This window comes from Canis lupus, chromosome 25 (genome assembly GCF_048164855.1).
Source record: "Canis lupus baileyi chromosome 25, mCanLup2.hap1, whole genome shotgun sequence".
In the NCBI taxonomy this organism is placed as follows: domain Eukaryota; kingdom Metazoa; phylum Chordata; class Mammalia; order Carnivora; family Canidae; genus Canis; species Canis lupus.
Window position 1 is genome coordinate 9051908 of NC_132862.1, and position 25344 is coordinate 9077251.

The window sequence follows — 25344 nt, forward strand, 5'->3', positions numbered from 1 at the left end:
TTGTGACATTTCCCCAGATAATGGATAGCTCACTGAATTTCAAATGGGATACTTTGTGGGGCAAGAATTCACAAGGCATTTCAGTCAAGGCTTTCTGAAAACAGGGGAATAAAAGCAGTGGAATGAACATCGCTATTAGGAGGACATTTGGCTGATGATGACAATAAGTTAAAAGGGGGGAAAAAATAAAACAAAAGCAACTCAGATTCATCAGTGAGCCACAGACAACTTACCAGGGTGGTATATTCCCAGAAACATCCTGTCTTTCTCTCATTTCCTGCTTATCTTGGGCTACCAAGTTCTGCTACACATAAAACATGTATGCCCTTCCTTCTCATCCCCACTGACACATCCTAGTTCAAGCATATATCATCTACCGAGATTGTTATCCAGTCTGTCTAGATTTGAACCCCTCCAAGGAATTAAGGTACTTTAATTATGAGAAGGCTTTCTACTGAAATGAAATGTCTGCCTATATATATATATACACACACACACACACACACACACCTTCTATTAATGGGTCTTAATATTGTATTTTGCAACTCCATCCACCAATTACTATCATCAAATATTTTAATTTGATGTCATACTCTTGCCTAAGTGTCAGGATCCACTACTATGTTGATATTCTCTAATCAACATGCCCCCTCCCCCCCTTTAAATGGAGCACCCAGCACAGTAGGTGGCTTTACTGATACTGAACGGGAGAAGCCTAGTACTTTCTTTGTTCTGGACACACAGGCATGAATGCAACCTAGACTTGCATTAAGTTTTTGACATTATTGTTACATGCTTGATTCATACTAAATTTAATTAGGCAAATACCTAGCATTTCCACATGATCAGTCATTAGCCTCAGCTCTTACAATCTGTACTTAGGCAGCGGATATTTGTGAATTAGGGAGCAGGCGCTTACTTTAATTCACATTGATTTTTGTCTCCTCTAGAAATTGATTTCTAGCCATTGTTCCACAGTCTTGGTAAGATCAATTGCCCAGATAAGTATCCTCACTAGGTCCACATTTCCTCATTCTGTATTTAAATGCAATTTTTTCACATCATTTGCTAAAATCAAAACATATAAAAATGTGTCAACTATACTTCAATTAAAAAAAAACACAAAAATGTGGCTTTTCCTTGTTCTACCATTATAATCACCCCATTTAAAAAAAAAAAAAAAAAAGGTAATGTGCTCAGTTAGTTTGACATGACTTATTTTTACTGAATTCACATTGGCTCCTGATGACCTTTCCTTTTTTCTAACATTCACAAACCATCTGCTTAAAAATCTCATTCTGTAATATTCCTGGAGATTAATACTCCAGTGTCAATATCTCCATTTATCAGAATGTAGTCTATGTCCAACTTCTACCCTAACCCATCCCTTCTGGAAAACTGTCACATTTGTCCTTCTATTCTGGTACTTGTCTCGGCCCCCATATCACCTCCACATTACCATGAGCAAATCCACATGTTCTTTTAATACCCTGGTTGATACATAATCCTTCTAGCTAAGAAATTTAAACTCATTTGGGATAATGATATTTCTTTCTACAATAGTTTCATGCAGCATAGGCTTCTACAGCTCCTTTCCAGGGTTTGAAACTTTTCAATCAAAATTTAAAAAAAAATTTTTTTTAAATAAAGTTCACCTTCATTAACAGAAAAGTCAAAAGAAATATAGAAGCTGATAAGCTCTTTATCCTGTTTTTCTCAAACCATTAAATTGTCTTTCTCAAGTTTTAGATCACTGCTTCAAAATCTAACATAAATCAAAATCAATCCTCCTCTTGCTCATCAGACTAAGAATTTTTTCCATAAGCTTCCACTCGCACACTCACTCTGGACTTTACTTTCATTCTAAAATTTTAGTAATAATGGAAAAAATAAGATTGGAGTGTTCCGGAGGATTATTAGTATGGAATGTGATAATTTTCTTAACTCTCTGAGTTAAACTGGCCTTAGCTGGGCTGGCCTGGCTGGGCCCAGAAGTCCCATTACCATTTATGACTGTTTCTCTGGGAAAATACATTCTGCATTCCGAAGAAGTGACTCAGAAAGAAATCTCTGACTGAGACTTCGCGTGCTGGACTGCCTATTTTTGCTCCTACCCCTCCAATCCTAACAAATCCACAAATGTAGCTCCTGAATCAGTCACGTAAAGCAAATGTGTAGGTCCCTTTCCCTCCATATTCAGGCAAAGTACACACTCCCTCACCTTTTGCTCCTGAATGCACGAAATGCTTTCAAAGTTGAAATGCCATGCAAATTCCTACCACAGCAAATGGGTCAACTCAGCAGTTCTTACTAGCCCATCTTTGGTCTCATTTTTCCTTTTGAGAGTTCTTTTGCCAAATCCACGTTCCTTTGTTTGGTTTCCTTTTTTGGGTGAGTTTCTTTTCTCTTTTAGTTTGGTGAGCTTAGTGCCAAAAGCCACAAAGCAAAGCCATCCTATTTTTTTGTAGGAGACTCAAAAGTACAAATCCAAGTAAAGAAAAGCTTGAGCAAAAGGATCCTGCCTTATTCCCAGTCTTCCAGGTCCTGAAGATCCTTGGTCCCTTAGTAACTGGACACCAGCGATGTTCTCCCTTTTATGCACTAACTTCCATGGTCCCACCCTGGACCTTGTCATCACTTGAAAAGTTCTCTTTCCAAAATCACTTATCAGAAATCTCCCTTTCTGAGCACAACTACCATCTCCTTCTCATTTCACAATGACCTCAGTGCCCCAGGACTTTTTCTCCCAATCTGCAGATTCGAGCTTTTATAAGGTTACATTTCCCAAGCTCATTATTTAGGGAGCACTCTTGCCAATATTTTGCACTTTCCATCATGACCAGCTGGCAAAGCCCCAATTCAGGGGGAAGCCTATGATCTGCTTTCTTGGTGTCTGAGGGATACTGGAGAAACTACAGCAGGGAAGGTTGGTGTTGTTGTAAATTCAGACTCATCAGCCCCATTCAGGCCCTCACCACTGCCCAGACATCCTAGTACTTTTCCTCGGGTTTTCCAAGCCAGCTTGGTCTCTAGCTCTCCACAACAGCTTCAAAGTGCCAACAACAACAACAACAACTCCTCCTCCTCCTCCTCCCCCCCCCCCCCCCCCACTGAGGCCTCAGCACTCTGTTCTCTTCACTCTCAGTAGCTGAAAATGGAAGCTGCTGGACGCAAACTCCCTCTGCTTCTCTCCAGCAAATCCATAAGCCAGTAGCATCCACCTGCTGCTCCTCCCATCTAACGTGGACTCCTTCACATCTACACACCACTCCACGCCCATTTCAAAGCCACTCTTCTCTCTCTGTGTTCCCCTCACACAGATTCTTCTCATCGATATTTAAGTGTGTTCAGAGCTCCACCCGACAGAAGGATGTCATTTCTGGTTCTCAGTCTCTTCCACTCACTGCTCTCTCATCCTCCAGCCCTTGACAGTCAAACCCATGGAAAGAGAGGTCAAGATCTCCTATTTTTTTCTCCTGCTTATTCCACAATCCACTCCAGACTGGGTTACAGTGGCATCCCCAGCACTCCCTAGAAGCAGCTCTATATAAGGACATCAGTGACCCGACCCTAAGGCTTTCTCGGTATTCATTTAACTCCCTGGTTCTTAAATGAGGAGACATTTAACAATGTCTGGGCATATTTGGTTATCACAGCTGGAGAGAGGGACCTCTGCACCTCCCAGGTAGAGGCCAGGGATGCTGCTGAACAGCCTACAATGCACAGGGCATCTCCCACAACACAGAAATCCAGCCCACAATGTCAGTGCTGCTGAGCCCCTACGCAGCACCCAAAACTACTCACCACGTCATCTGCTTCTTAGCTTCTATCCTGCCATCCTTCAGATTTCTCTTCTACCTCTCTGGTCATGTCTTTGACAGCCATCTACTGAACCCTGAGTCACTCCCCCTGCTTCATTAGAGATTTAATTCCTGTCTCACTGTTAAGGTCTCAAAGACTTTCTCCTGACATAACTACCTCCCCACCTTCCAACACCCTGTGCTCGCAACTCTACCCTGCCCCAGCCTCTCCTTCCAATGCTCATATCCTAGACCTTGTCTGTACTGGTTACTGTATTTCCTCCCTTAGTTAAAAAGATCCTGATTCTCCAACTACCTATTTTTCCAGTTTACTCTTGCCAGTACCCCAACTGCAAGAATTATGAAGCCCCACTCAGGTCTAACTCTCCTGATCCTATCGTCCCATCCTGCTCATATCCCTGGTCCTCTACTCTCTTACAAATATCCTGAACCTCTCTCAGCCTTGTCTTACTTCACTGCAGTAACTTACAGAAATCCCCAAATTGGTTAAATCAAACGTGTTGCCTACTGTACACCTGCTTCCCCAAACTGGACTTGAATGGGAAAAGCACATACCCGTCATGACCACAAACCTCAAGTGGGCTCTTAGCATTGCCAGGACATTTCCCAGAGTACTGGCTCCCAGATGACTGTCTCATACCTTCTCCTCTCTCTTTAGGTCTCTTCATCTCTTCTTCCTTCCTCAATCTTAACTAATTAACTTAACTAATCTTGCTTCTCACTTAACTGGTAAACAAGAAGCAATCAAGAAAAAACTGCAACAAGCTCCTACGAGCAAAACTACTGAACTTGGGTCCCAATACACTGGTTTCCCTACTTCCAAGAATGAACTGTCTCTACAGCTGTGGGGGGTATCCAACCTCTCCACTTATGGACCAGATTCCATCCCTTTCTTGCCTTCTCAAGGATGTCATTCCAGAAATCCTTCCTTCTCACTCCTGCATCATCAGAATTTTTCTCCCTACTGGATTAATTTCCACCACCTTATAAACAGAAACTTCTGCCTTTTTTTTTTTTTTTTTGGCCCCCTGTACACAGCTGGTATAGGCTTGGAGACTGAACACCACATTGAGACAGACAGTTTGCCTAGCAGGGCATGCCAGGCAGTATTCTAGGGCCTATAACACTTGCTTGACAGGCATGCCACTGGGGCAGGGGGTCTTGTCCTAGGCTTGTCACACCCAAGTGTCCTAGAGGCTCCCTGGTTGGAGGTCCTGGGCAGCATGGGCTACAGTATGTGGACTCAGCTCACATCATTCAGGCCTGGGTGGCATGCCCAGGCAGGTCAAAGGCCTTCTGGTGCACATCAGAGTTGTATTCCAGCTGCATCCGTTCCAGCTGCTGCACGGGCTTCTGGAAGTTGGTGCTCAGATTTTTGCTGCACAACATGAAGCCTATCTGGTCACTGGGGTAGGTGGGGATGGTACAGTAAGCAGTAGCCACCACAGGGATAGTGACTTGTAAAATTGCCCCATCTCCTTGATGGGGTCCCCCCAGGCACAGCCACTGACACTCGCCCTGGCAAATGACACTCACCATCACCCTTGAGAGCCACCTTCATGACCTGATAATAGGGCTCTTCAAAGAGACTCTTGGCAGGACCTCTGGGGTCTGAGGAGTCAGTGATGGTAACAGTGAAGGCATGCTGGCTCTGTTCCATGAACTCAAAACCATCACCCACGTGTAGGGTCAGCTTGGAGCTGCAGCCGTCCACAGCCATGCCTGGCAGGAACTTCTTAGAGACCTGGATGACGTCCTTGTCAGTCTCACACTGGATCACAGGCAGACTTCATGCAGGAATGCTTCACCACCTCCTGCAGGACACCCCCCTCCCCAGCCCTGATGATCAGTATCTTGCATGGGCTGGGTTGGCTGCAGAGGGGCAGGTTGGCTATCATCTCCTGGTAGAACTCAACCCTCTCTGGATGACACCATCCAACACTAGCATGTTGCCATAACTCTTACTGCAGAAGACAAGGATAATCCCGGCCAGGCTCCAGGAAGGCAGGTGGTGTAGAGCCTGGACGGAAGGCCGCACAGAAGCAGCATGACGGGACGAGCTCCGCCCACCGCCCATGCTACAACCTCACCTGGCCAGGGTAGGGGCAATTCCTGCCATCTTCCCACTAACTAAATAGAAAACCTCCTTTCATCCTAATATATAATAACCTCTCGTTCTGCATTCATGTTCAGAAAAAAAAAATTAAAAGTGTTATCTAAATGCTGCATATCCAATTCCTTTTCTCTCGTATTGTGTTCAATCCGCTTTATTTTGTATTTCACCATTCAGCTGAGACTTCTCTTGCCAAGGTCTCTTCCACACTGCTAAATCCAATTTCCCATCCTCATGAGCAGATTCGGTCATTCCCTCCAACTTTATACCTTCCTTCATTTGGCTTCCAGGATTCTCCTCATTTTCCTGCAATCTCACTGCTCCTCCCTCTCAGCCTCCTCTGTGGATTCTTGCTCAGGTCCCTGACTTGTGAGCACTGGAGTCCCCATGGCTCAGTCCAGGGTGTCTTTATCTCCCCCCTTGCTGTTTGCAGTCAGTGCCCGAGATTTAAACGCCACCTGTGTGCTGACAACCCCCACATCTCTGGCTTGACCCCTCTCTTTAACTCCAGACCCATATATTTTACTGTATGTTGACATCTCTGCTTGGATGTCTCAAACTTCACACGTTGTAAACAGAATGTTTATGTGCCTTCACGTATCCTCCCCTCAAACTGCTCCTTCCACAGTCCCCCAGGTCAAAAACCTTGGATTCATCTTTGACTGCTCTTTCTCGCACACCTCATGTCTGATCTGTCAACAAATCATATTGGCTCTACCTTCAAAACATACTGAGAATTTGAGTATGTCTCACCAACACCATAATTAACACTCAGGACCAAGCCACCACCACCTTTCACCTGGGTTCCTGAAAAGTCCAATAGTGCTTCCTGCTTCTGCTTTTATTCCTCTGTACTGAACACAGACAAAGTGATTTTGTTAAAACACAGGGTGGGGCAGGTCAAGTCATTCCTCTGCTCAAAACCCCCAGTTTATCCTCCAAAGGCTTACTCTTCGATGATGTCCCAACTCATTCAGGGTAAAACCAAAGTGTTTACAATGGCCTATGAAGTCCCCACTATCTACTATATTCACCTCATTTCATTCTGCTTGTCATGTTGGCTTCCTTCCACTTCCTCAAATATATCTCAAACTCCTACCTCAAGACCTTTGTCTCTGCTATTCCTTCTGCCTGGAATGCCCTTCATCTAGATTTCCAAATAGTCTGCTGTAGCACCCCTGCTTTCAGATCTTTTCACTTGTCATGTTCTGAACACCCTCTTTCTGCGATATGCCCTGACCACTCTATTGAAACCCTAACCATCCCCCACACCCCCAACACACATATATAATCCTTACTTTACTCTTCTCTAAAGGACTTACCATATTGTGCCATGTTATGTATCTTATTTTGGCCTTAATGTGTCCCCCACCAAAATATAAGCTCTATAAGTACAGGGATATTTTTTCTATTGCTCACTATTAATGCCTCAAATAGTAGATCATGAGGAATCACATATACTTTCATCATGTTAAAGACAGCCAAATAAGAATTTCAGGAAACCAACAGTATTTTGTGTGCAGTATTACTTCCCCCTCAGAAAGGGAGCCAGTTACACAAAATCCCAAACAGGATAATAACTCTTCAGGCCTCCTCCTTTCTGCGTAACCACAAGCGTGGAATAAAGGGGACACATTTTTGCTCCATTTTTATCCTCATCTTCCTGAGTCTATGTTTTAGCTTAGTCTTTCTAAATCCTGAGATTTCTCATCATCTTCCTTGGTTTATCCTATTATAATCCTAATACTCTTTTGTGAGCCTAAACTCTTATTATTTACTGCAAATTTGGCAGAAGCTAAACCAAGGAAAACAGCATCCATTGGCATGAAACAAGAGGCGGTAAGAATCTTCCTGCCTCTAAAAGCCAGGAGAGTTAGACTTAAAACTCAAGTTCTGGAAGGGATAGAAAGGGGAATATTACTAGCGAGACTTAGATCACAAAATGTAAATCTTTAGCTTTTCCTTTCCTCTCATGTCTTTTTGTGTTGACAGCAGCCTGGTTCCCATCCAGCTAGCTACAAGCAGATTCACCATTGATCCATCAGCATTCCTCTCCTTGTGTACTCAAGGCATTCAGGCCCATTCAGGCCCAGGCTCCTGGGTCAGTACCAAAAGACTCAGGGTTTCTAGAAAAAGCCTTGATCATTAATCAACTTTTCCCTTACTTTTTTCCACTCCTTAGGGCTTGGAATGAACCTGGGGTCCTCTGGGCCAGCAATGACTAATAAGCCCTGAACTAACCCCATCGGATCACCTTTGCTCTTAAGCAGACCTGAAAGTGAGAGCACCAAGGAAGCCTGGGTTGCCCTACCTCTGCATGCTACCATGTTGCAGAAAAACCCTGATCTGCTCCATTACCATGCTGGTGGCTCCCCACCCTTGGTTCTCATCGATTGCCTCATTCTGCAGCCTCTGCTTTAAAGTCTGAACTCTACAAGGTTATCCGGCTCTCTGATATTCAGTACCCAATCTCCCTTTGGCCAAATCCCTTCTCCAGAGTCTGATACTGATCATTATGAACCTAGTCTATTTTCAGAGCCCCTGTCCCTAAATGATGGCCACCAATCACAGGGCTCCAGAGCATCTGGCTGTGTCACTATTTCCTTGACTAGATCCCCCTTGAATTAATTGCTTTGAAAATTACAATGTGATTAATTATAGCTCACCAACACAAGGGAACAGAAGTTAGGGAAGATAACAATAATGTTAAGGAAAAAAATAGCATGGAGCTGTACACCTTAATCCTACACAGTGCTGCATGTCAATTATATCTCAATACAGCTGGAAAAACAATAGTGTAGGACAAGGTGCAGGATAAAATATTAAGTTAATAAAGAAGATTATAAATAGATTTTCACTGTGCTTAGACAAAAAAAAAAAAAAAGCGAACTAGGATTGAGGTGCTTTCCTACCACAATGAGATCCCCCAGTTATTCTCTGTAAAATCAGCACTTGACCAGGCCCCTTTCACCATGAGCCCCACCCACACATCCACCCTGCCTCCAAGTGGGGCTATGCCCAGTTTCCACATGTCCTCAGCTCCTCACAAGCAAGAACACAGGCACCTCATGTTCATGGTCTATTCTCCCCTTAATATTTTGGAGAGTCTGGCAAAGCTCACTCTGGGTCTGTGAAGCGGAGTAGGAGGTGGGGAGGAGCAGCACGGGTGTGCAGGGGACAGGTCATCGGTGGGCAACTCCGCAGGGAGCAGGAGAAGGAGATGTGGCGTGGGCCCAAGAACAAGGCACACAGGAGCTTCGGAACAGTGTTTATTTACCTGGGATTTCTGCAGACCCTACAGCAGTACCGGCTCTGCCTGCCGAGTCACATTACACACACCTGAGCTGTGAAGGAACCTTCCACATGCTTACCATGCTGGTAACCGAGGCTACTCACCCAGCACTGCTCGCTCAGGCCTTGTTTCAAATGAAAGAAAAACAAAAATCCTGAAGGAAACAAACTAATAACGATAAGCATTTTGTTCTCCCCGTTGGCCAAACTATATCAATACACTCTGTTGTATAAAAAGACTAGCTCTTGATCCTCCTAAAGTCTGAACTATTTGAGAAGAAGGCCTGAATAAACACGGTCTACACCTTGCTTTATTTCAGTTCACCTTGGCAAACGGCAGCGGCACCTGGCCAATGCCAGGTGGAGAAAAACAGAACACGGATGCTTCCACTCCTCTTACTCTTCTCCATCTTCTTTCTGTTTTCAGTGTTGCTTTGTGCCAGGCTCCCTCTGCTCCTAGGTGTTGCACACCCTGTTTCTGATTTAAATTTTCGGTTTGGATCAACTTACCTGGCTTTGTCCTGGCATCAGCTCGATCCACCTGCCTACACACTGGAGCCACCCGTTTTCACTGCCACTGCCACTGCCACTTTCTGCCTACAAAACAGGCTTCCCTTCCACAGTGTGCCTGGTTCCCTTGAGTATGCTGTTCTCAAGGCACCTTATGCACCTGTTTGTTTACCAGGGAGACTGCAGTTTGGGAAACAGATGTGTGCTGGGAACTGAAGTGCAGGGGCCATGGTGATGTGGGGAGAAAACACAAATGGTTATGTACGTGGTACCCGACGATGTGGCATGCAATGAGCATCAGATGTGTGAAAATCTAAAATCTGAAAAGCACAAGAAAATCACATACTCCTTTCTAAACATGGTATGAACACGCAATTGGGGAAAGATAATTGTTGGCTATAGAAATCTTGTATCAACAACACATATAAGGAAACCAGGCTTAACAACTTTAGCTCCACTAATATAAGGTGATCTTAAGAAAAGATTTCAGATATTCTTTTTAAGCATTTTCTTACACAGCCATATAGTGGAATTTATTGAATTTTAATGTGTATGTGGCACGACTACACAGCATAAACTAATGTTTTGGTTTTTTGTTTTTTTCCAAAGATTTTACTTATTTATTTGAGAGACAGAGAGTGACAGTGAGAGAGAACACAAGCAGGGAGGACAGGGAGAAGCAGACTCCCCGCTGAGCAGGGAGCACAACGCAGAGTTCGATCCCAGGACCCAGAGATCACGACCTGAGCCGAAGGCAGATGTTTAACCAACTGAGCCACCCAGGCACCTTGACTCTAGAGATTCTTGAGGCATGACAGTGAGAAAGAAAAATATGGAGATTTAGCCTAAAAAAAAAATCTCCTTTCAGTTTGAGCGTTCTCAGACCCATTGTTAAGAGAAATCTCTCAAAACATAAGTATATTCTGTGATCCTCAAGTTCTCCTTGTCATTCCAACTTAGACTCACCAGTCTTCACCCCTTGAAAAAAGGATAATGAGGTGGTCAGGAGGTTAACACCGAAGGTAGAATGACATTCCCAGTGTAGACTATCTGTTGCAAAAACCTAAGGCATGCCAACCTCAAACATCCTAATACACGAAAATCTGTTCTTGAGGAAAATACTTTTATTTTCACATAACGAATCAACCTAAACTATACAGGTGTTCAGCAAGCACATCAACACTTGATTGCACACAGCTCTCTTTAGATTAGATATAGTGCTTAAGGAGTATCAACGAGGAGCATTTAGAAAATAAAACAAAAAAAGGGCCAGCTCCACCAGCCTGTATCAATTTCATATTCAAATGTGAAATATCTCTGTCAAGTCTGCTTTGGGGCTCTAACTATAGAAGTTAGAAAAACCATAAAACTGCTCTGCTACTTTAAGGTACAGGATACATTGGTGAGCATTCACAATTTTCCTTCACTGAAAATCTCATTGAATATAACAGGGAAGTCATTGAATACTATGTCTTTCTATTATATCCAAGTGATTTTCACAGTAGGCAATCTGCTAGTACACCACAGGAGGCCACATTGTGAAATAAAATGGCACTGTGGATATAGTTTTATGTGCGATCCCTTTTCAGTCCAGAGCACTGCCTAGTTTCCTTACTCTTGGCTGAATTGAGTAAGTAATCCATAAAGAAGAGGAAAAGCACATAATGAGTTCCTTTTTTTAATTTTTTTTTTGGTCTTTATCAATAATACAATTGTGCTCTGCCAGTTACTGGTGTGGCAGCTGTATATCACACTTCAAAAATAAACAACAACAAAAAAAGACTTTTGCCTTGCTAAAGTGGTAGACAAGCTATTTGCAGCAAGGGGCAAATGTAAGTCTAGGTAGATCCTGGCGTGCTTTTCCTACACATCTGGTGCAATACTATGGTACATGAGTCAGAGAACACTTCTTCCCACCCCCCTCTTCAAATGAGCCTAAGAGAAAACCTATTTACTAAGGACATTCTGCGCATGGCATTCTATGTGCTTAATTTTCTTTAAACAAGGCATTAATAAAATCACAGTAGCATCTAATAAGATTTTTAATTCCTTGAGGGTGAGAACCATGGCTAATCTTTAATGAGTCTAATTTAGTGAGAGCCTTTAGTTCCCCTCTTGGTAGGTACAGCCAACAAAATATGCCTAGCCCTACAAGATCCATCTATCTAGTTTGTATGACTGAAGGCTCCAGAATGAAATGGGAATCAGACTGATCAACGTACCCATATGTGCTCAGTAAAGACTGGTTTCCAGAGTCACTCATAGCAGAAACTGTTAGCAAGGCTACCACTGAATAAAGGAGGAGTTTTGGAAATAACAATGCTACTTTACTGCAGAAAGAGTTCCCATCTGCTAGTACACAGCAGTATGAAGAATAAGACTACAGATTATGACACCAAGACACTGTAGTTCAGTAACCTGTTCCCCAGAGAACCAGAGCTTTAAATACTCAGCCCTGCCACTGAGAACTGGGCTAGATTTAGAAGCACTGAAGGCAAGATTTCATTAAAAAATCTTTTTCTCCATTTTGTGAGAACTCTCTAGGCTAACCAAGACAAATTTAAGATAAGAGTGGCAGTACTTACAAACTCTGGGGTTCGGAAATCAGGCTGACTTTCCAGTGGTCCAAAATTGGAGACAGTTGTCTGTTCGAGGTTGTCCAACACTAAAAATAAACAAAAAAAAAACATGACTTTTATTGGCTCATATACTTTTTTGCCTTTAAACACTGTTTTAACAACTGTATTTAGCATTTGTGGCATACCTCCAGGTTTACATTATTTAACACTTTCAGCTATCAGGGACATTCAAAATCTTTGGCAGCTATTTCATCTATTGGACAATGCCATGCTTTTACGATACTCAGTCTTAAAATGCTCTAGGCTAGATCTATTATGGAAAATCATTTAGCTTCTACATGGAAGGACACAGCAACTAAACGTTATAAAATTCTAGCTAAGTAACATTTTAGCCTACTAATGTTCTTTCTTCAACTATATCTCAGAGAACTGATATGGAGTCATCTTGGGGTAGCAATTTTCTGTTTTAAAATCTGTTGAATAGCACTATCTGATAGAAATATACTGGAAGCCAAATACAATTTTCTACTAGGTACATTTTGAAAATAAAAAAATAGGTAAAATTAATCTGAGTAATATGATTCATTTAACTTGATATACCCAGATTATCATTTGAACATGTATTCATATAAAAAATTATTAAATAGTTTACTTTTTTTAATACTAAGTCTTAGAAAGCCAATGTGATGTTATACTCACAACACATCTCAATTTCGACTAGCCACATTTCTGCAGCTCAATAGCCACATGTGCCTAGTGGTCACTGTACTTAATAACACAGTGTGAGAGGGATAAAGGAACCAAATCCAGAAGCTGGGTTTTTCTGCAAGACACCAGTGTCACCATATCAACAAGTTCCTGATATGAATAAAAGCAAGTGTTCCAGATCAAAAGATAAAGGGAAAACAACCATCTGCAGTGTATGCTTCTAGACTGGATCCTGGCTTAAACCAGATGTCGAAGACTTAAAAACAAATGGGGGAAAATGGAATATTGATTAAGTGTTGGATTATAGTAAGAAATTATTAATACTGGTAAGTGTAACAATGTAATTTGGACTGCGTAGGAAAATGTTCTTAATTAAATGAACTTAAATATGCTTAAATATTTAAATGTTTAAGTAAACATTTAAATAAATTTAAATAAATGTTCTAATTTATCAACAGGTCTAGCCTCTTCAATACATCAATGACACAAAAAAGGCAGACAGAGATTTAAAGAGCATAAGGAACCTATCTCCAATGTGTTTTTTTTTCCCATACCACCAAACAATTAACTGAATTCTGACACTATCTACCTGAAGATAGCATCAGACCACAGGTTAAGGGCTTAGTCCCACAAGACAACCCCTAGCAAGTCCAGGTTGTCACCTGCGCTTCGGACTGACTGGCTTTATATCAAAGATTCTCACCACCCTCTCCTTGGGTTCAATTAATTTGCTAGAGTGGCTCACAGAACTCAGAGAAACATTTACTCACATTTACTGGTTTATTAGAAAGGGTCTGATAAAGGATACAGATGAACAGCCAGAAGAAGAGATGCAAGGGCAAAGTATATGAGAAGAGGCATAGGGCTTCGATGCCCTCTCTTCATGAAGAGACACACTGTAAACCAACCTGAAGCTCTCCAAACCCTGTCCTCTGGGGTTTTAGTTAGGTTTCATTACTTAGGCATGATTGATTGAATCAACTGTCAACCCACTGCCTTGGAGGTCAGAGGGTAGGACTGAGGTTCAACCCCCTAAACTCCTGATGGGTTCCCCTTTCAACCAGCCCCCATCCTGTGGTCACCTAGGGGCTTTCCAAAAGTCACCTCAACAACATAACAAACAGCACTTTTTATCTATCTCAACACTTAGGAAGTTACTAGAATTGTAGGAGCTCTGAAGTGCCAGGAACTGAGGAAAACCAAACATATATTTCTTATTATAAATCACAATATCACAACAACCATTAGCAGCATATGGTACTCATCTGCATTCTAACTTGGACCAACCAGCTGTAAAGGACATATTTATCAAAAATAGGAAGACTGAATATGGAATGAGCATTAAATTGTGTTAAGACATTACTTTTAATTTTATGAAGTGTGATGCTATTTTGGCTTTGTAGTGCCTTTTTAAAATGCATTCTAGTTTTTAAAAATAATCCATTAGAGGCTTTTGTGAAGAAAAAGGCTGAGTCCCTATCAATCCAGAAAAAATTCCCTTTAGTGGCCCAAAATAAAGCTTATTGGGAGAGATTGATTAAAAGATCTCTAAAGTGACTGTTTAAACAAAACCAAAATGTCAGCCAACAATTCAACTCCCAAATTCTTAGGTTTGGTACATCACTAAGAAATATCCCAAAATCCAGATTAGATTTTATATTTACTCAGAATCCCGTTCATGAAATTCAGATCACTGTACACCTATAAACTGAAAGGAAATGCCAGTAGCAACGACAACACGAACAAGTGATTCTAACTTGAGTTCATCACAGGACCCCTAAAATGTGAACCAAAGCAGAAACAAGGTAAGCCAAAGCCTGAAGAACTGCAACCAAAGCCAAAATTACTGGGCTTGCCTCTGAGAACACTAGGAGGACGGACCGTGGTAGTTACTGTGCAGCCTGTTACACTTAGGGAATAAACTGGTTTATTCCAACATCAGAACAACGGTTGTTAAACTGGTTTATTCCAACATCAGAACAACGGTTGTCCAAGATAATTATTACATTCCTGAAGGCCGCTTCTAGAACTTCCTAATATGTGTTTATACTAGTAGCTATGACATTGTGTTTTAAATTGGTGTTCTGCAGCTTGGTTTACATTAGGAAGAAAAGACCTAAACTTTTTTATAATAGTTAGATATTTAAAAAATTATGTATGTGGTATTTATGATATGCTGGGTTGTTTTTTTGTTTTTTGTTTTTTTTTTTTTGGCAGAACCAGCAAGTCATTGAAATGGAATACTGCAGATATTTTTAAAAACGAGTCTCATAAATCTGATGCAGTGATCTAATTTTTGCATCTTTTACAATTAGATGCCCAATTTAACTATTAGGAATCTGGGGTCAAAAGACAGGATAGAGCACAGTGTGGGGAGAGATAAAGGAACACACTGTGGGAGGGATATCGGTTTTTTTTTTTTTTTTCTTTTTCAGGATAGGCTTAAGAAAGTATGCATTTGCCAAAAGACAGAGCAGAAACAAGATGTATTACCCAGATGTTTTATCAAATTAAAGGCATCTATGCAGCTTGAGAGGATTTGTGAGAGAAAATATAGAACTATTTATAGTTTTAGTTATTCCGCTGGTAATGGAAACTAATAGATTCACTGCTTAATGTCAACACAAAGGAGAAACTGTAAATTTGAGTGAATAAAAACAGAAGTGGCTTTACTGAAACACCATCTAGGTAGAACAAAGCTGCAGCTGTTGCTCTCATGACCTACCGTAGTACTGAGAAGCAAATGATTTATGATGCTAATATGATAATTATACTTCCACTACTGAACAGCTCCCATTACTGTTTGATATTCTCATTTCTGGTAATGTAACACAGCTGAAAAAGTTCATTTCTCAGCAAAAAGAGTCAAAATCAAGGTGACACTTTGAGGGCTTTTTATGAAAAACAGGGCAGAGTCAGGGAAAAGACATTCTAATAAGGCAAAAATGTTAATTTTTTCCCTTATATAAATCATTTTTCATGCACCATTTTGAAATGTATTTTAGTATTGTCAACACGCCTCGCTTTACATGACAGAGGTACCACCTTGAATGGCTTCATGATTAGTTCATTTAATTTCAGCATTTGGAATATAAAAGTATTTTTTGGGACCTCTGTGTCATCTATTCATCAAAAAGCTGACTAAAAAACTGAAAACTAGTTATTCTAATATGATGAAAAAACTTTGGCTTTGACCTATCAGTGGAATTTTGTACAGATGTACAATGAAAGCAGAATTGAAAGTCAGGCTCCACAAACATTCAGTGCCTAGTTTATATTTTACACAGTCATTGTGCTGTTAGGCTCCAGGGATAACAAGAAGAACCAGGCAGGCAAGTCTTCCTCTTCTTGAGAAAAAGAAATTGAGACATGATGAAGGTTAATTTTAAGCTAATTAGTAAGTGCCAGGCTACACAGACTTATGGAGTACTGAAGGAATATTGTGGAAAACACCATGCCCACATCTAACAATTGGTTTATGTAGGTAAAAGTTAAATAATTGAGGGTTTAGGTAAAAAAAAAAAAAAAACACTAAATTACTTTTCTAAAATTTAATAATCACATAACAATTAGTTAAAAGTGAAAGAACAGTATATTTTAAAAACTATCAACATAGGTAAGTATAGTAAGATTAAAGCAATACAGTCATTGGTGGTACTGGTTCTGACTTATTTGGCAGAACAAAACAAAGGACCCAATATCTAGAGGTGTAGTCATTTTAATGGGTTCATAACACCACACTACTAGAAACCTCACCAGAGAGTTGCAATTCATATGATTATTCATCTGTCAATTAGAAGAAATGGAGTAATTCTTATTATCAGATTGCAAAATAGATCATTTCTATAGTAAAGCAAATCTAAGACTTAGAGTGGGTGATAAAAGGAGCTATTATCTATAATTTTGTAAGTTAGATAATCTATTATCCATCAGAAAACACAAGAAAGACCTTTCAGGAAATTCATGAGTAAAAAAACAAAGTGCCTGATATGTAGTACCCGGGCAATAATCAGAATTAGGCACTCACATTTTATCTAAAGGCACCAGCATGGAAGTGGGTGGGTCCAACTGACATTTATTATAGTGATTGGTTACCACTGAAATAATCAGACACATAGTGAATATCTGAGAGACAGTAGATAAAAATAGATGAACCCGGTGCAAAGGGCACTGGGCATGGATTAAAGGGACTGACTTCAAGTCCTGATTCTGCAATGTAGCTGCATGATCATAGGCAATAACTTAGTCTCAGTTTATTTATCTGAAGCTGTTAATAAAACTACTTTCCCTTGTTATCTCACAGGGCTGTGCAAAGGACACAAATGACAATTCAAAAGCATGTTGTAAAAAAATATAGCATTGTATAAATATAAATTAAGTTCATGTACACAGACCCAGAGATATGCAAAAAATGTAAACAGAAATTTCCTGAGTGTGTTATTTTATGCTTGGCTCTTCTAAACATCTGATCTTATTCAATCCTATTTTTATCTTTGTTTTCACAGATGATGAAAATTTGAAGTTATTAGTTGCCTGGAGTCAACCACCAAAAGTGACACAATGAGAATCTGAACCTGTCCAATTCCAGAATTGGACTTATTTTTAAATATACTGATTTATCTCCTCACCTGAAGTAATTCCAAGCCCCCCATTGCTAAACATAAGTTGATAAGGAATCAAGATCACATTGTACATATTAAGTCAAATAGATAGTAGCAAATAACATCTTGAAAAACAAATGATAGAATGGTATAGTGAAATGTATTATACAGCTAGCACAATTAGAAGGACTAATGGAAAACCTCCACAAAATAAGTAAACGGATAACAATATTCTGGCAAATGGCTAAAGACATGCAGATGTCAAGGAGTACAAACATCAAGATGAAAAAGTAGAGAAACTGTCTTCAGGAATGCCATGATCTAGTGATTGTACAAGAAACATCAAAGGAATGGCCTATTCACCTTGGGAATGAGGATGTATTCACATATTCAGACTGGGCAGGATGTTTAATGATTTGCCAGGCAGTCCTGTACCTGAAACTCTGCTGCCATTTGACTAGACTAGATGTCTCTGAAAATCGGTCTCAGCATCTATGTGATATTTGACCTGAATGCTAGCAGCCACCCATCACTATTCCCAAAGTAACTACACACCTGAGCCATCATTCTCTATCACTTCACACTTTCCAGCTATTACGTGGGTCCACCTAGTCTCATTACCCACATCACTTCCAACTGAGCCTACCCAACAGGTCCTGCATCATCCCGTGGGAGGCATATTTGATCCTCAGGTTCTAGTATCTCTTTCTCTGGTCTCAGTTTAACAGGATCTATTGTATTTCGGTGACAATTAAGTAGGGGAAAATCTATTTCCCATATTATCCATGGGCTGTAAGCCTGCAGATTACAGACCCTGTCATAGTAAATGAGATTCTAAAATGAGGCCAAAGAGTCACCATATATGAAAAGAAAGTTAATAATGAGACATAAAACACAAAGACAGGAGAGTTTCTTTCAAGGCTAAGATGGCTGTGTTTTACCACGCGGGGCAGTGCACCTGAATTGTAAGACCTCTACATAGTATGACTGTGGCTTCAGGCATACCGTTTAACCCTAAATCTGTTTCCTCACCAATAAAGTGTAGATAATAATACCTACATCAGCAGGTCACTGTGGAGAACAAATTAACTGACACATATATAAAAGTGACTTGAAAAGTATTAAGTACTATATAAATACTGGCTATTATTTTATTTTTACTTCAATCTTTAACAAATTATGGCATTCTTAACCTTGCTAAGGCACCAAGTTTTCCTCTTGACTTTTTACCTTGACACTTCTTTTTAATAAAATAAATTCAAATGTGAAAAAAATAACATTAATTCAGCAAATATTTTTAAATGACCTTAATGTCCTACACACTGTTGGCTACTACTCGCAATGAAAAGAGATGTGACTCAAGAAATGTTTCCTCATTTTTCTAAATCTGGATAGATGATTTTTTTTTTTTTTTACCCTAGCCTGTTACTGGCACTTCAACTCAATTACGATAATATTAAAATGAAAAAAAAATGTGACATTATCTTCTAATAATTTCTGGAATGCAATTTCAAATTGCATTTGATGGTTATTATAAGAGTCCTGTTTTTCCTATCCTAAGGCAAAAGTGTCCTCTCTCACTCTCTGTCTCTGGTATGTGCTCTTTCTTTCTCTCAGATAATTCTGGAAGTAGAAGAAATAGCTGAAGGGGAAGGAACAAAGGACGAAGGGAAAGACATCATTCATGAAGACATCAAATTTGTTAGGGTAAGGAAATTTTTGACACACGTCTGAAACTCAATACTATCCATCAGGCAGTTGAAAAAATTAATTAATGTTCTCCCTACATTATGGTAAAAACTGCCTTGTTCCAAAGTTCCCCCCTCTTGTGCTTGCCAATTTTGATTAATGTACTGTATTAGCATTGATTCAACTACCTAAGCCAGAGTTGGGGTCATTCTTCACTTTTCTCTTTCCCACACTTGACGTTTGGTCAGTCACCAAGTTTTATGCTTTTTATTTTTTTTTTTAAAGATGTCATTTACTTATTTGAGGAAGACAGAGAGAAAGAAAGTGAGAGTGGGCGGGGGGGATGCAGAGAGATGGGAGAAGCAGGCTCCTCACTGAGCAGGAACCCCAATGTGATCCTTGATCCCAGGACCTGGGGATCATGACCTGCGTCGAAGGCAGACACTTAAACAACTGAGCCACCCAGGTACCCCATCCTTTTTATTTCTAAACTCATCTTAAGTACACTTCATCTGGAATGCACATCCCTTCATTGCCTCCTCATTGCCTTTACCCTTTCTTTAAATATGTATTCCAACGCCAGTTATGTACCAAGTTACTTGCCTCAACTTCATGCTCGTATAGCACTTTGCATTGTCTAGTAAAACCTGTCAGGTCACCACTATAGGTGTCCAAAAACTGAACTGGCATTATCAGTTATTATAACAGTATTTTTCAGTTGCTCTTCTAGAGTGTGGAAGACAAATAAAGATGAGTGATTATCTTACACAAAATTTCAGCCTATACTGAACAGAAGCCCAAATAATCACATGGTAGTTGTGTTCTCACAATTAGCCACCACCACAGAAGATAAAATCTTGGGAAGATATAGGTGTCTGTCCCCCTTATCGTATTGTATGGCCCTGATTCATTTTTCTTTTCCACTGGTCTATGAGCTCTTGGGGGATAAGCCATTGTCTTACTCTTCTTTGTTTCTTGAGGATTTGAAATAATATTTAATATATTACAGAGTCTCCATAAGTGAGCAGAACCAAAGACGGGATGAATTATAAACTCTGTGTCATTCTAAAAAGTCACTAGCACTCTTCAATTCCTCAGAATGTAGTCTCATTACTTACATAATGATAACAGAGTTTTTATATTTCCAGCAACATACTGCATTGGGCCACAGTGAGGTATGTTCATACCAAGGCAGGCTAATAATATAGTGTTCCTTCAAGATAATATTATTCAAATATTTTGACAATATTTATGAAAAGGAAGATCTCTGCGTTTCTTTCACACTGCCCACTGCTCCAGCAATGCATCAAACAGAAACATGCTCCTCCTTCATAGAAAAACAAAAGAGTGACAGTTCAGTGAGTCCCTTGGGCATCTCGCCCTTCCAGCCCTACCCTAGTGACAATTCCAAGGATTTCTTCCATCCACAAACAATATTATCCCTGAGAAGAGCTCTGATAAATACAATTTTCTTCATCTTGTATTTCCGTGAGGTTTAGAGTTGTTTTAGCTCCTCTTATGCACTGCCTCTCCCTATTCCCACAACCCTCCCCTCAAAAATTCAGCTCCAAAAATACACCTGGAAGTTAAACATGTCTCCTCTTGAAGAGCTGGGAACAATTATCACATTGTTCATTCTCACATCCCAACCAAGTTAGCTAATGCTTTTACAGAAAAGCCTAATGTATATCACAAACTTCTCAGATTCTGAATGAATCCATTAGTTCCTTTAACATCTTAAACATTTTTATTGTACTAACATACGTAAAACACAAAAAATTCCATTTTAGCCATTTTTAAGTGTACGATTTGGTGGCATTAATTCTGTTCACAATGTTGTGCAACCATCACAACTATTTCCAAAACTATTTGTTAATCATATCAGAGACTCTGTTACCGCTAAGAAGTAACTTCCCATTTCCCCTCCCCACAGGCCACAGTCACGTCTAATCTACTATCCATCTCTATGAATTTGCCTATTATAGATATTTCATACGAGTGGAATCCTGCAGTATTTGACCTTTTGTCTCTGGCTTATTTCACTTAGCATAATGATATCAAGGTTCACCTATGTGGCAGCATGTGTCAGAACTTCACCCCTCCCTATGACTGAACGTTCTACCAAATGTGTGTGGCTGTGTCTGCAGTAAACCACTTTTTATCAATCATTCATTCATCCATTGATGGACACTTGGGCTGTTTCCACCTTTGGGCTGGTGTAATACCACAATGAACAATGGTAGACTAGTATCTGTTTGACTCTCTGTTTTCAGTTCCTCTGTGTATATACCTGGTAGTGGAATTGCTGAGACATCTGGTAATTTTCTGTTGAGCTTTTTTTGGGAACGACCAAATTGTTTTCCACAGTGGCTGTACCATTTCACAGTCCCATCAGCAATGTATCTACTTTATTATGGTTGTTGTCCATGCTTTTATTGTCATATCTAAGAATCCACTGCCAAGTCCAAGGTCATAAAGATTTACTCCTGTCTTCTTCTAAGAGTTTCATGGCTTTAGCTCTTATATTTAAATTGTTGATCCATTTGGAGTTAATCTTTTGTATATGGTATAAGGTTCAGTCCAACTTCATTCTTTCAGCATTTGGAAATACAGTTGTCACAACATCGTTTGTTAAAAAGATTCTTCTCTCTTCACTGAGTGTACTTGGCACCCTTCTCAAAACTTCATTGGCTAAAGATTTATTTCTGGCCTCTAGATTCTATCCTATTGGTCTATATGTTTATCCATATGTTAGTAGCATACTGTTTTGGTTACTACAGTAGCTTTGTAGTAAGTTTTGAAATCAGGAAATGTAAGTTCTCCGACTTTGTTCTTCTTTTTCAAAGTTGTTTTGGCTATTCAGGGCTCCTTACAATTCCACATGAATTTGAGTCAACTTTTCCATTTCTGCCATCTTTGCCACTTTAATAAACACATTTTTAAAAATTTAGATTTAACAGCATTAATAATAATCAGTCATATAAGTGGAGCATGATTTTATTTAATTTTACCAATTTGGTTTGTTTTTAAAAGCTTGGCTAAGACAGTTTATGTTCTATAAAGGACAAGTGGTATTAATTATAGAAATATGTTGCAACAATATCTTGGAAGGCTATTGCTATCACTTCACAGTTCAACTGGTCCAGGCCTTCCAGGACCCTCAGGGTCCTGAGTTTGCATTTGGCTACAGCTCAGCTGAAACCTGGTTCTAGTCATTGACCTGTTAGTCCCCAGATTATAGTGATTATACATGTCCTGGGGATGAAAGAAGACACCACACTTAAATTTCTATTGTCTTTAAACTCAAAGCACATTGAGTTGTAACTCCATGTTCACCCTACCTGATTTCAAAATGAGTTTTTGAAGCCTAGGAGGGATGAGAACATAGAAATGCAAGAAAAATAATTATGGGTCCATGTCCCCTTATCCGATATCTTTGATGCCAAACCTTTGTGTTTCAGAATTTAAAAAGAAAATAACTCTTTATATGTAAATAGTATATATTACTATGCACCCTCACTGGGGTCTGGGACAGCACCCCTTACTCAAACAAACTCATGTTTTGCAGCCAACAATATGAACAGTCACTCTAAGTGGGATAAATAAAATATATAAATAGTCTCAGGCAGGCTGAGGTCAGGTTTCTCCACCAAATAAGTTCAGATCTGTCAGGGGTTTTTTTGGTTTGTTTTTGTCTTTGAGGATAGTTGACATACAGTCTTACAATCTGTCAAGTTTTATAACCAAATGGATTACCAAAAAAATTCTTTTCAGCACTTTTTAGATTTTTGAATTCTAAGTAAAGAAGTGTTAAAGTTTAACTACTAAGAATGTATTTAGCACACAAAACAGAAGATCTCAAAACCCGATTACACAGCTTGTCATATATACACAGAGTAAAATACTTGCAATTGCCTTAGAATTAAAGACTAGGAAGGACCCCAGACTGTCATCATCACTCATCATCTCACGTGTTGAGTGTTTACCAAATCAGTATTTTCCCCAGTAATCTGCAACAACTAAACCCAGAGAGTGAACCGTAAATTTGCAAAAAAGAAAACCAGAATATACCATTTTTAATTATCAAATTGACAGAAAAAAATTACTAATACCTAATATTAGCAAAGAAGCAGAGAACACATACATATTTTGCTAGTGTTGGGTTGTAGGAGTTTCTGGTTGGCAATTTGGCAAATGTAGCAAAAGTTTTAATATTAGTCATTCTTCTGTCTTATAATTCTATTTCCAGGAAACAATTCTTGCTTGCTTAAGTCACTGATGACACAGTTATTGATAATATATAATACAATTATTTAAAATGACTTTGTAGAAGAATGCTCATCACACAAAATTTTAACAACGGACTTCAATGCAGAAAAGTAGATCATAAAACTGCATATAGTATATGGCCCAAAAGAATTGAAAGCAGGAACTCAAACAAATATTTGTATACCCCTTTTAATAGCAGCATTTTTCACAACAGCCAACAGGTGGGAGCAAACCAAGTACCTGACTATAGACGAATGGATGAACAAAATATACAATGCAATATTATTTAGCCCTAAAAAGCAAATTCTGACACATGCTCCAACATGAGTGAAATCCTAAGGACCTTACGCTAAATGAAATAAAGTAGTCATAAAAGGACAACTACTATATGATTCCACTTATCTCATATCCCTAGAGTAGGTAAATCCAGAGACAGAAAGTAAACCAGTGGTTGTCAGAGGCTGAGAGGACAGAAGAAAGGGGAATTACTGCTTAATGGGTGTAGAGTTTCAGTTTTGTAAGATGAAAAACTTCCAGAGATGTTTTTCTGTGGTGACAGTTGCACAACACTGTAAATCTACTTAATGCCACTGAACCGTACATTTAAAAATGGTTACAATGTAAGTTTTGGGTAATGTGCATTCATTCTATCACAAAGTGTAGTTCTGCTAACAACTGTGGGTGAAGCTGCACCAGGTAGCAGGCCTTGGGGGACCATAGACAGGTGAGCGTAAACAAGATCTATGATATGCATTACCCTCCGTAGCTGGAGACGTCTTTGTAGGCTTCAGTCCATAACTGCTGTCTGTGGTGGTCAGTGTAGAGGACTTTTACAGTCCTAGGGCTCTCATCACCTTGCCTATATTTTAACTCTCCCCTCTGTCATGGGCCATTTTCCAATAAACTGAAAAGTATATACAACTAACAAGAAAAACCCGACATATATTTTACGATCTAAATTTGTGTGGGATAAAAATAAATTTAAACAAAAGATAACGGGTGTTGGAATGTCAGGTGTTTTTCTTATCTGTTTACGTTTTCCAATTTTCTACAGTGAACATATACAAAAGATGACCACGTTAAGAAGTGTCTCAATCTTAACGACAAGCCAAGTTCTTGATTTCCACCCTCTACTTTGCCTTCTCTCCAGCAAAAAGGCTTGCTATGCACCCCCACCCCCAGTCTTCCCCATCTTAATAAATGGACCCCAAATCCAGTAAATTAATCAGATCAAAATTACTGGAGTCATCCCTGGCTCCTTTGCTTCATACGCTTACATTTAACTCCTCAATGAGTCCTCTCCGCTGAATTTTCAAAGTCCATCCAGATTTTGATTTAAGCTACCAGTTAAATAACAGATCCATAAAGCAGCTACTTCCCACAATTCCCATAGTGCCTAAAAAATACCAGCTAACACTTCGAGAGTCCTTATATTCCAATGTCTGTTTTATAGCTAAGATTTTTATACATGAGCCCATTTCATCCTCATGACAGCCCTATAAGCTAAAAAATAAATATTGCAATTACCTTTATGTCACTGATGAAGATGCACAGGCAAGTCAAGCATTTTGTCCACAGACACACAGCTAATGAGCAAGCGAATCAGAATTTAAACCCAGGAGCCTATAGGCTAGGCTTGAAGCCATATTACACACTGTCCCTTGGCCTTCGGTAGCTTGCTCTCTCTCATCATTCAAGTCGATGTTCAATATGCCTGCCTCAGAGAGGCTGTCCCTGAAATCCTAACATTAACAGCCCAATGA

General features: G+C 39.8%; 1 protein-coding gene and 1 pseudogene across 5 annotated transcripts in view; both read right to left on the reverse strand.

The window, feature by feature from the left end:
- Positions 1 to 25344, reverse strand: part of ANO6 (anoctamin 6) — a 186210-nt gene that overhangs the window by 100560 nt on the left and 60306 nt on the right. For all 5 annotated transcript variants that reach the window (XM_072798241.1, XM_072798240.1, XM_072798244.1 and 2 more), the window contains one exon: positions 12321 to 12400. In XM_072798241.1, the coding sequence (XP_072654342.1) occupies positions 12321 to 12400 (80 nt within the window). The remainder of the gene's footprint in view (positions 1 to 12320; positions 12401 to 25344) is intronic.
- LOC140616910 (spermidine synthase pseudogene) lies at positions 5079 to 5898 on the reverse strand (annotated as a pseudogene).